This window comes from Fulmarus glacialis, unplaced genomic scaffold, assembly GCF_000690835.1.
Source record: "Fulmarus glacialis isolate BGI_N327 unplaced genomic scaffold, ASM69083v1 scaffold42166, whole genome shotgun sequence".
In the NCBI taxonomy this organism is placed as follows: Eukaryota; Metazoa; Chordata; class Aves; order Procellariiformes; family Procellariidae; genus Fulmarus; species Fulmarus glacialis.
In genome coordinates this window covers 1,906-12,964 of record NW_009216996.1, presented here as the reverse complement: position 1 = coordinate 12,964, position 11,059 = coordinate 1,906, and the positions used below count along the sequence as shown (strand labels likewise).

Here is an 11,059-nt window from a genome sequence, read left to right as displayed (position 1 = left end):
CCAGTGAGTAGGAGGGAGGGAGGGGACCTGCATAGCTCAGTCCGAGAGGCGCAGGGAAGACTGAACAGCGAGGGGTGGAAGCTTCCTGCCCGGGACTGGATGAGACGCTAGGGAACAATCCTGCACTGGCCCTTGGGGGGGAAAGGACGGAGTGGGACCAAATGGGGCTTCTCCATCTCTAACGTCTATGGTTCTATGACACACAGGGCCCAGACGGGAGGAGCCGGTGCCAGCGTGCTGCCTGTAGCTCACACTCTTAGCAAGGATACTCAGGGATTTAACATCCTCATGTTGCCAGCGGAGAGCTCGATTTACAGGGTTAGGGGACAGCGTGGTTTGGCATGATAATCCACCTGCAGCCCCACACCACCTCCGAGCTGTGACCTTCTCAGATCTCATAAGCTAATCAGGATTGGGCCAGGTCAGTGCTTGGATGGGAAACATTCAAGGAAAACGCAGGGTGCTGCAGGAAGTGGTGCTGGTGATGCTGTAGGTGGGCTCTCCTCAGCCAGAGCTGAACCTAGAACGATCTTGAGGGAGCGCTGAGCTGCTGGAGGCACTTTGTCTTGCGATGTTAGGTTGGAGTCCTACCACACACCTAAAGATCGCTGCAGCTTTGGGGAGTTGCCAATCCCGTGTCCCGGATAACCCCATTCTGCATCTGTGGAGTTCCAGCTGGAGAGGAGATTTTCACTGCCTGTTGCCCCATTTCCTATCATTAACTTGAGCCAGTTGCTTATGGAAGATTGCAAAGTGCTTTGGGGTCCCTCAGGATGGAAGGTGCTCCTAATGACAGTGACAAGACATCGCTTGGCCCTCGGACACTCGCGTAGTCTCATTCTGCTGAGTCTTTCATAGGCCGTGATCTTCTAGGTAATTTGTGTGATTTAGTTAAAATGCCTGCACCTTATGGTGAGACTCACTTCGGTGCATGAAACTTCGACAGACACCTGCACCGCAGGCTCAGGGCTTTGCTGCCCTCCCTGGGATTTCACGAGGTGTAAAACCCTGACTAGGGTGCACCAAGGAGGGGAAACCAAGACAAGGACCTTCCTGTGAGAGACCTCGTCCTCCATCTCCAGACTCTTCCTGGTTCCTCTTCTGACAGCAGTGCAAGACGGGGATGCCCTGGATGTCAGTGCTGGTTAGACAGCAAAGCAGAGCTGCTCTGCCAGAAGCAGCAGGTTCCCCCAGCCAGGGGAGTCCCACCCTGCCCTCCAAGAGCTGCGCTCCGTAAAAGGCCCTGTGAGGCAACGGCTCAAGTGGCAGCACACTGGAGTGACCTGGATAAGGAACTATTGGTTTCTGCTGGCATGGAGGTGCCCAGGGGGAGTCTGCTTGATGGGGCATAGAGTGTCCTGCTGCCCAGGGGAGGAAGAGGTGTTAAACTTGCTGGTTCGTGTAGCTCACCAAGTGATTCTACAGCCCTAGCCATGCTGTTCCATTTGTCCTCTGCTTTCAAGGCATCTCGCTTGTGAGGGACCAGTAACACTGCTTTTGGGTCACAGGCACAGTGAGCAAGCTCTGCCTGCAGGGGGAAGCATGTTTCATACCATTTGGCCATTGTCTCCTTGGAGCCATGGACCACAAGACTGAGAAGTACCTTCTCCACCACCAACAACCATGAGAGTCTGAGTCTCCCCCTCCACCATGTCTCTGGAGGCCCCCAAGAACTTTGCTGTTTGGCATGTGGGGTGTCACCCTTCACCGTGCCACAGCTGCCTCTCCGTGCACCCTGTGAGGCAGAGAATTCTGAGGGCAGCCAAGGAAAAGCCCGTCAGCAGCGGTGAGCGCTCGGCTGAGCACAACCTCCAGGCTGCCCCAGCAGCTGCCATGCTTGGTGAATGCTGCTGGTGGCACTGGGTCCTCTATGTGTTCTGGCACACCCATTCCCTGCCAGTTGTGGGATAGCTATGGACGTCCTTGTCCCAGGACTGTGGCATACTGCTCAGCTTGCAAAGGAAGGGTGGTGGAGCCAGCGCCTGCCGTGTGCTTACAGAGAGAGCTTTCCAGCCCAGTGTGCTGTGCAGGGGATTTCGGGAGGAGCAGCTTGTCAGTGCATGGTGAGGAACAGCTTCTGCCTGGTCCAGCCAGGGTCTCCTGTGGACCTGGCAGCTGTGTTACCAGCTCACAAGGGAATACCTGGATTTCAGGCCCATCTTGGGCAGAGCTGCTGACTACTTGCTGCTTCTCTTGCAGCCAGTGGTTGCCTAAAACCATTCATTCCTGTGACCCAGTGGCTGCTGCCAATCTGGTGATCCTGAGAGTGCTTGCTGACGATAAAAGTGGCCATTCCTTTGCTGGGAACAGTCTGTGTAATAAGGGATTGAGGAGCTTCTGCCACAGAACTGTGCCCAAAGACTTCCGAGGGGAACTGCCTCTGCACAGGGCTGTCCAGCTGGAGAGGATAGAGGGCCAGAAGTCACCGTTGGTGCAGGCAAAGCCTTCACAGCTCCTTGCTGGTGTTGGAATGAGAGTAATGAACAAGCTGCAGCTTTCCTGGAAGCCTGGACATGTAGCACATGGAGCTTTGTGGCAGGAGGATCTTGTTTCCCTTGGTTCTAAATCATTGGCCTGTGGGGCAATCAACTTTGCTTTTGATTCTGCTGCAGCAGAAACTCTGCTCATACTCCAAAGCTTGTCTTTTCTCATTCAAGGCATTGATGTCTCCCACCTGCTGCCCATCCACTTGGATCTGGTCAGGGGGAGTTCTTGGATCCATTGAGACCGTTGCAGATCCTATGGCTGAATGCTCAGCCGCAGGCTAGGGAGCTTCCGCCAACTGGAACTTACCTGTCCCCCTGTGGTGGTCAGCAAGTGGACCTTGCTGGGCCTCCAATTGCTCAGGAGCTGTCCTGTGTTTCCTTGGGACAGAGGAAATCTGCACAGTGCGAATGGCCATGTGTTGGTCCTTTAGGAGTCTGGATCTTTCCTGGAGAGCCTATTGGTATGTAGGAGGTGCAAATGGACCCACCACTTCCTTTGGGTGCTGAGAACTTCTGCTTTCCTTGCAGGTGTCTCCTTCATGCATGGCCCACGGTTAGTCAGTGCTGTAGAAGGCAGTTTTTTTCCCAGCCACATGGGTAACCAGGGCTCACAGGAGACTTGGATGAAGGTGCTGTTGTAGCTTATCAGCCTTTGAGATGGGTGCAAGTTTTCTGCAGAGCAAATGAGCTGGACTTATCGTCCAAGCCAGGATGATATTGTTACCACCTGAGACTAGTGTCTGCCACATGCACCTCTTACCTGCAGGTGATCCCCTCTTTCCTTAGGGGAATGTACTGCATCCCTAGGGCTGGGGCAAAGCTATCTCACTGCTTTCTGGGATATCACGTAACACTACTACTAGCTCTGTCGCCTTCTTCCTAGGGATCTCGAAGCACTTTGCCAAGATATTTAGAGCAGGGAGATGGAGGCACAGGAAGGGGCCATGGCTCGGTACAGCAAGCCAATAGGCAGAGCTGGGAATAGAGCCCTGGATTCCTCTCTCTACAAGGGGCTGGGATTTCTCCTGACCTGATGTGATGGGGATGGGGTGGACTGCAAGGGAGCACAAAATGACATGGGAATTACTTGATTTTGGAGTTGTAGTGTCTTCTGAGCTGCTAGGGCTAGAGATTGTGGAAACATTAACTGTTCCTGGAGTGGCCAGGAGCAGTTTCTGGGGAGCTTGTCCCTGCCCTCTGGCTGCTGCCACTTCCAGTCCCAGCAGTGGGACCTGTTGGCCCAGGAGCTCTTGAACTTAGAGTCGTTGCATTCTCTTACAGGTCAGACTTCAGAGCCAAAACCACCTGCCCCTTCCCCACAGAAGGCAGAGACTAACATGGTAAGGCCTAACATGGAGGTAGGAGTTTGCAAGATAGCACAAAGGGGCTGTCCCCAAGAGAGGACAGATCTGCCATTGCTCAGGGAGATTTCATTCTTCTACAACCAGTGCGTTTTAAAATGTCGGGGTAGTGGGAGCTGATAAGAGCTGCTGGGGAGGGCAGCATCAGCATATCTCTTGCAAGGGTGAAGAATAACCATTCCCCAGCAATCTATGATGAGCTCCAGAACAGCCTGCCACTGTGGCACTGGCTCCTCTTTGCACGGTGCTCCCCTATACCTGGGTATAGTCGCTGTCCCACTGTGCTCCTCGCTGCCTTGCGGGGCAGGAGCAACCAGTGCCAGATTCCCTGCTGGCTGCTGCAGAGATGCCACACAGACTTGCTGCCTGCCAGGAGCAGCTTGGCAGTCCTTTGTTGGGATCTGACCGTGGGAGCGACCACACGTGTGTGTGTGTTGGGGACTGCCAGGCTCCAGGAGGTGCTTTGGGAGTCTCCAGCTGTATGCATCGTTGGGAAAAGGTGGGTGCTGCCTTAGGTGGACACCAATCTCCTGCTTTCTGCATTTCCTCAGCTGTCAGCAAAGACCTCCTCAGCCCAGATGTCTCCAGCTGCGCCGCCTCCCCCGCCCCCTCCAGTTCCAGCCACCCCTCGGAAAAACAAAGCTGCCATGTGTAAACCACTGATGCAGAACCGGGGCGTTTCCTGCAAGATAGAAATGAAGTCCAAAGGATGTCAGACAGGTAGGAAAACAAGACATAACTGCAGGATTACAGGGGCGTTTTGGAAAGGCAAGTGGCACGTCCCTGCTCCAGATTAAATGTGAATCCAGCTTGAAACGCTGTACAGAGTAGCTGGGTGTTTGGCACTGTGCTAAGGAGTCTCAGGGCAGTGCAGGGCACACACGGCAGGGCTGGAGGTAGGGAGCCCATTTCCATCAGCAGCAAAAGGAGAGATGCAGAGAGCACTGCAGCATGATCCCACCTCTTGTGGGACAGCTCGTGTTCCTCTGGAGATCATCAGAGGACCGACTGCTGAGCAGGTTCCAATGTATAACTCCTGTTGAGCATGTGTATGTGGTCTCCAGCATATGCAAGGCAACTAGATCTCTCAGCAGGGCTGTGTAAGAGCAGGGCTTGCACCTCTGGCTAAGGCAAGCCTCTCTTGTTGCAGGGCTGTTTGGCTTGCTGCGGCTCCAGCTCTGCCCATGAGTCACAGAAGCTGGTGGCTGGAAGTGCCGTGGTGTTGGATGGCAGGGGGCATGGCAGTGCGCAGTGGGGCTGCTGGGTGGAGGAGCTGCTGGGAGCAAGCTCACTGACCTACTTTTGCTCTTGTCAGAGGCTGACTGGAAGCCCCAGGTGATTGTGTTGCCAATCCCCGTCCCGATCTTCGTGCCTATGCCTATGCATATGTACTGCCAGAAAGTACCTGTGCCTTTCTCCATGCCTGTCCCGGTAAGCGACATACTCCACCCGCTCGTGTTCTCTTACTGTCTTGATCCTGCCTTGCTGCAGCCTCCCTGCTTCTTTGTTTATCCTCTTCTCCTACCCCTGCTTTTACATCAGTCGGCTGAGTGTCAGTTTTCTGCCTGGTGTGCTGCTGTCGACAGGTGCCTGTGCCAATGTTTCTGCCCACCACGCTGGAGAGCACAGATAAGATTGTGGAGACCATTGAGGAGCTGAAGGTGAAGATCCCCTCCAATCCCCTGGAGGCTGACATCCTGGCCATGGCCGAGATGATTGCAGAGGCTGAGGAACTGGATAAGGCCTCCTCAGACCTGTGTGGTAGGTTCTGCCCAACAGCTGGGATCATGTGGGGTTTACCGGCTCTTGGAGCTAGAGCATCTGCCTGGATTGCAGCTCCCCCAAAGCCTTTGAAAAGGGAGCAGGGAAGAGCAAGTCCTCAACTTTCCTCAACTTCTGCTGAGGAGGTACCAGGAGGGGAATAGCTGCAGCAGGGAGCAGTGTTTGCCACTGTCCCTTTTGGGGGTGCTAGTCTTGTGGCACTTGTGGCACAGTGCAGCACTGTTAGTTTATTCAGGTGGCTGTTCAGGCTCTTACCTAAAACAGCTTCCCAGCCAGAAGACTAGCAGTCCTGACCTCGCAGGTCTTTTTACTTGGGGGCTGCATTCCTCAAGGCCAAGTGACCAGGGCTGTGGCTGGGGAGAGGACAAACATCCAACATCTTGCTGTCCAGGGAAAGCTGGGCAGTGCAGATGTTGTGGGGCTGCTGTGAGCATAGGACTGTGCTGCAGAGAGCCTGACTTCATTTTCCAGCTGTCACAGGGAAAACAGATGAAGGACTTTCTTGAAAGTTGGGTTTATGATCTCCTTTTGCATTGCAGACCTAGTGAGTAACCAGAGTGCAGAGGGTCTCCTGGAGGACTGTGATCTGTTTGGACCGGCACGGGACGATGTGTTGGCTATGGCTGTCAAGATGGCAAATGTCCTCGATGAGCCGGGCCAGGACCTGGAGGCTGACTTCCCTAAGAGTAAGAGCTGGGTGAAGCAGGCATGCAGCGCTGCTCATGCTGCAGCAGGGTCCTCCCACTGCCCTTGGCCGACCATTGCCAGCAGCGTTAAGAGCTGTGTGAACTTACCTCCCCATGCCCTCTGACTGACCAGGCTTGAGGCCGGGAACTGAGAGTCTTGCAGATGACTGCTCACAGCAGGGGTGAGGAGACCACCACTTTTGAAGGAGTGTGTGTTTGTCTAGACTAACTGACCTGTTGTGAACATAGGTCTGCAGAGAAGGGGGAATGAGAAGCTGATTTTAACAGCACAAAAAGCAGGGCAGCAGCACTGGTGTGCTTATGGATGATGATTCCAGAGGATCCAGCAAGGCGAGAGAGAGACCTGGACAGGGCATGACATCCTGGGAGACAGCAGAATTGCTGAGTGTCCATTAGTGGGCAGAAGGTGGAAGAAGAGGCAGGGACTTGCATGAGCATAGCAGTGCTGAGGCAGGATGCTAGCAGCAAAGGACAGAGAATTGGGGTGCCTGTGCCAGGCTGTCCTCAGTGCTGGCCTGGCACAAGGGGATGAGGAATGTTCCTCAGGTTTAAAAAACAAACAAACAAAAAAGTGTCAGAGGGGAGAATGTGGGAGTCTGGTTAGTCTGAGAAAGCTTAGCCAGAGCTGTATTTCCTTTGTTGGGCTGTGGCTCAAAGTTCATGCCAGGCAGTGGTGGAGGGTGTGAAGCGTTGGGCTGCATGTTCCCTCTTCATCTTGCTGTAAGAACCAGGCCAGCACAGGGGACAGGATGAGAAGTCTCAGCTGAGCCCTTCTGCCTGTGTTTCCTTTCAGACCCTCTAGACATCAACCCCAGTGTGGACTTCCTCTTTGACTGTGGACTGGTAGGACCAGATGATGTGTCCACAGAACAAGATCTGCCTCGTGCTGTCCGAAAGGTGAGCTCTCTGTGGGTAGTGCCTGCTTAAAGCTCTTTGGGTTTGGAGTGGGAGCTGCTGTCTGGGACGTACGAGGTGAAGCGTGCCAGAGGCTTTGTTGTGCTGGGGAGGTTGTGCCCTCTCCCTTCAGGGCATGCCTGGCCTGTGCGCCACTCCTTGAATGAAAATACTTGCCTGTCACTTCGGAGGAGCTTTGATGCTACAGATCATGTGAGAGCTGGCCTCTTTTCTGCCTGTGGTCCTCATAACTAATGGGCCTTGTTGGCTTGGCTGTCAGCAGAAGGATGCCTGTTGGCATGCACACAGGCACGCTGGGAGGGAGCTGGCAGTCAGCAAGTCTGAGGGGTGGCCAGGGCTCTTGCATCTGTCCCAGGTAGGTGCCCAGTCTCACAGTACACTTCTCTGCAGGGGCAGAAGCGTCTGGTGCTCTCTGAAAGCTGTTCTCGGGACTCAATGAGCAGCCAGCCCAGCTGCACAGTGCTGAACTACTCATACGGTGTGAATGCCTGGAAGTCCTGGGTGCAAGCCAAGTATGCAGGGGGAGAGACCAGTAAAGGAGAGGAGCTACGCTTTGGCCGTAAGTGCCCTGTCTGGATGGGGTGGAGTGGCAGAAGCCTCCCAGAAGCTGGGTCCCAGGGTGTTGAGGTGCTCTGGCCTTGCAGGCTATTGTCTGAGGCTGCTGTGCTTGTCTCCACAGCCAAGCCCATGAGGATCAAGGAAGACATCTTGGCCTGCACAGCAGCTGAGCTCAACTATGGCCTGGCCCAGTTTGTCAAGGAGATAACACGGCCCAATGGGGAGCGCTACGAACCGGACAGCATCTATTACCTCTGCCTTGGCATCCAGCAGGTAAGGGAGGGCTTGCTGCCCTCCAGTCCTCCAGCCTGGGGGTCAGATCTGGTGAGGGGAGCTCGCACCCTTTATTCTGCCTCCTGGGGACCCAGAGAGGCTCACTGGACTCTCCTTCAGTGCCTCACACCAGGACAGCAGCCCACCTGGTTCAGTCTTTGTTCCCAAGCCCAGCAGGTAGGGTGGCAGCTATTCCGCAGCCTTGCACCCTTCTTGCACATCCTCGAGGAGGGCTGGGAGATCTCACCAAACTCAGGCCCTTCTTCAGCACCAAGTCTGCTTTGTCATGCCCTGGGGTCTTCCTCAACAGCTCTCAGAAGTGGCTGGTTTTATGAGTCCGCCCCGCAGCTCTGGTTGTACAAGGAGGGGTGCTCTGCATGTGTGCCCTGGGCTCTCTGGGGAGGGTTTGCATTCTAGGTGCTGCCGTGTCTCTCTTGACTGTGTGTTCTGTCCTTTCTAGTACCTGCTCGAGAACAATCGTATGGTGAATATATTTACAGACCTTTACTACCTGACCTTTGTGCAGGAGCTGAACAAGTCCCTGAGCGGCTGGCAACCCACAATCTTACCAAATAGTATGTGTCTCCAGAGTACCTTCAGTGACCGCATGTACCCAGTTTGTGCTTCTAGCCTTGGTTGCTCCGATCTGATTGTGCTCCCCCAGTCTCAACGCCCTTTCTTGGCATAGGCAGCACAGTCCCACTGTGTCTTGGGGTCGTACTGACCCATACTGACAGCGGAGCCAGCACGGTTTATGCCTCAGCAGCTTCTGTTGCCCAGAGTCAGGGTAGCTGGGAGCAAAGCACAGCTGCTTTGTGTTCTGGGACCGTTTGAATCTTTACACCACTTCACAGTGATGTCTCCACCCTTCGGCAAAGAGGATACCAAGCCGGGAGGCATGCTGGCCCATGCCTTTGTGTTCCCACCACATGGGCAAGCCCTGCACATTGTGTGAAGTGTTGGCCAGGGTTGCTATGCTGCTGCCTTGTGAGCAGACTAACTTAGAGCTCTGCAGAGGCTTTTCATGATGCTGTGATCTGGGCTGCCTTCCCTTCTGTGTCTTGTCAGTAGTTAGTTCACAGATCCAGCCTCACCTCTGCATATTGGCTGTCCCATGCAGAGGCATTTGGCTCCAGACCTGTGTGTCTAGGCAGGAGCTGGCCATGTCTGTCCTGCCTGCTGCTTTTCCTTCATCTTACGCTGAGTGTGGTGGAGCACTGACCTGGAGTTCACTTTGTGGCCATCTATAGGGATGAGCGGTTAGAATTGATTTGGGTTCTGGCCTGTGGTTTGGCTGCACTCTGGGGTGGCTTGTGGCTGGGCAAAGCCAGCATCTAGCTCTGCTGATGGCTCTGGAGAAGTAACCTCGTAGAAAAGGCAATGTTGTGAAGCATCAGTCTTTTGCAGTGAGCTTGCCTGGGCAGGGTGAAGGGATTGCTACAAGGCCACTGTTGATGTGACCTGGTTCTTCCTCTGTGTGTTGCAGACACAGTTTTCTCACGTGTCGAGGAGGAGCACCTCTGGGAGTGCAAGCAGCTGGGCGTTTACTCACCCTTTGTGCTCCTCAACACCCTCATGTTCTTCAACACCAAGTTCTTTGGGCTGCAGACAGCAGAGGAACACATGCAGCTCTCCTTCACCAATGTTGTACGTCAGTCCCGCAAGTGCACAACGGCCCGTGGCATGACAAAGGTGGTGAGCATCCGCTACTATGCTCCTGCCAAGCAGAAGAAAGGCAGAGGTAAGGTCTGACAGAGCATCTCTCTGTCCCTCCCCCTGCCTTCCCCATCGGGTCCCTGCCATGATCCTGCTCTCTCCCTCTCTGCAGATGGTGGTTCTGGAAAGCGGAAGCGTGAGGAGGATGTACCAATGCTGGAGCAGCGGGAGAACAGGATGAACCCACTTCGATGCCCAGTCAAGTTCTATGAGTTTTATCTCTCCAAATGGTGAGGCTTTCTCTGGAGAGGGAGCGTGTGCCATTTTGGGGCCACCTCTCAGTTTTGGTGGGACGCTGTGGAGTGGCTGCTGCTCTCCAAACATTGGTACTTGAGTGAGAAGCCTTGCCCAGGGTCTGCGCTGCTTGTATAGACCGTGATTGAGAGAATGCTTCTCTCTGGCCTTTTCCGCTACTTGCCTCTCTCCAGACAGGCAGGAGTGTGCAGTATGAGTCCTGGTGCTTGGCTGGTTAGGGGCTTTGGTCCTGAGCAAGGAGCTGCAGACTCAGTTTGTGTCCTCGTCCTGCCAAAGGATGAGAGGCTGTGACAAGCCTTGATAACCATGAGGGCAGGCCAGGCTTTCTGAGCCCCTGGAGCTGATCCCAGGGCTCATCTTCCTTTCTCTTTACAGTCCCGAGAGTCTGCGGAACCGCAACGATGTCTTCTACCTGCAGCCCGAACGGTCATGCATCGCCGAATCCCCGCTCTGGTACTCGGTCATCCCCATGGACCGGAGCATGCATCCTGGCCGTGAGGGAGATCTACGAGGAGCACAGTCGGCTCAGTGGCCTGGAGGACGACGTGGACTAAGAGTGACGTGCTGCCGGGCTGGCTGCGCTCCAGTCCTGGATGCCTCATCTCCCTGCCTCCCACTGCAGGGTGTGGGCTGTGCAGTGCGGGAGGGGACAGTGCTGCAGCAGTGCTGTCCCTTCATCGTTACTGGACTTGGACATCCCATCCTGCTCATTACAGGCCTCTCCTATGTACATGGCTCCCGTGCTCAGCCCTGTCTCCTGTTCCGGCTGCTGGGTGAGCCGTCTTCCCTGGGGCTAGTCCCCACAGCACAGGGGTAGCAGAGCCTCCAGGGCAGTTCCCTTTGCCCAGCCCTATCCCCCCTACCCCCAGCCCTGACACTACCCCACTCTCCCCCTGCCCTGGGGCAGGAACTGCACAATACGGCAGAGTGCTGTCTGGGACCAGCAGCCCCGAGGCTTTTAATTCCCCCTTCCTTTAGCATCTCCTCGTGAGGCTGTGGGTGGCAC

General features: G+C 55.0%; 1 protein-coding gene across 1 annotated transcript in view; it reads left to right on the top strand.

Moving 5' to 3' along the window:
- Positions 1-10,607, top strand: part of LOC104078033 (zinc finger MYM-type protein 3-like) — a gene marked incomplete at its 5' end in the record, with an annotated part of 12,501 nt that extends 1,894 nt beyond the window's left edge. The window contains 14 exon segments of the mRNA XM_009579502.1: positions 1-3; positions 3,749-3,826; positions 4,399-4,567; positions 5,163-5,278; positions 5,434-5,608; positions 6,169-6,315; positions 7,130-7,233; positions 7,642-7,810; positions 7,931-8,082; positions 8,543-8,657; positions 9,569-9,823; positions 9,911-10,028; positions 10,429-10,536; positions 10,538-10,607. The exon segment at positions 1-3 is cut by the window's left edge and continues 150 nt beyond it. Coding sequence (XP_009577797.1) covers positions 1-3; positions 3,749-3,826; positions 4,399-4,567; positions 5,163-5,278; positions 5,434-5,608; positions 6,169-6,315; positions 7,130-7,233; positions 7,642-7,810; positions 7,931-8,082; positions 8,543-8,657; positions 9,569-9,823; positions 9,911-10,028; positions 10,429-10,536; positions 10,538-10,607 — 1,779 coding nt within the window.
- Positions 10,608-11,059: the final 452 nt, after the last annotated feature.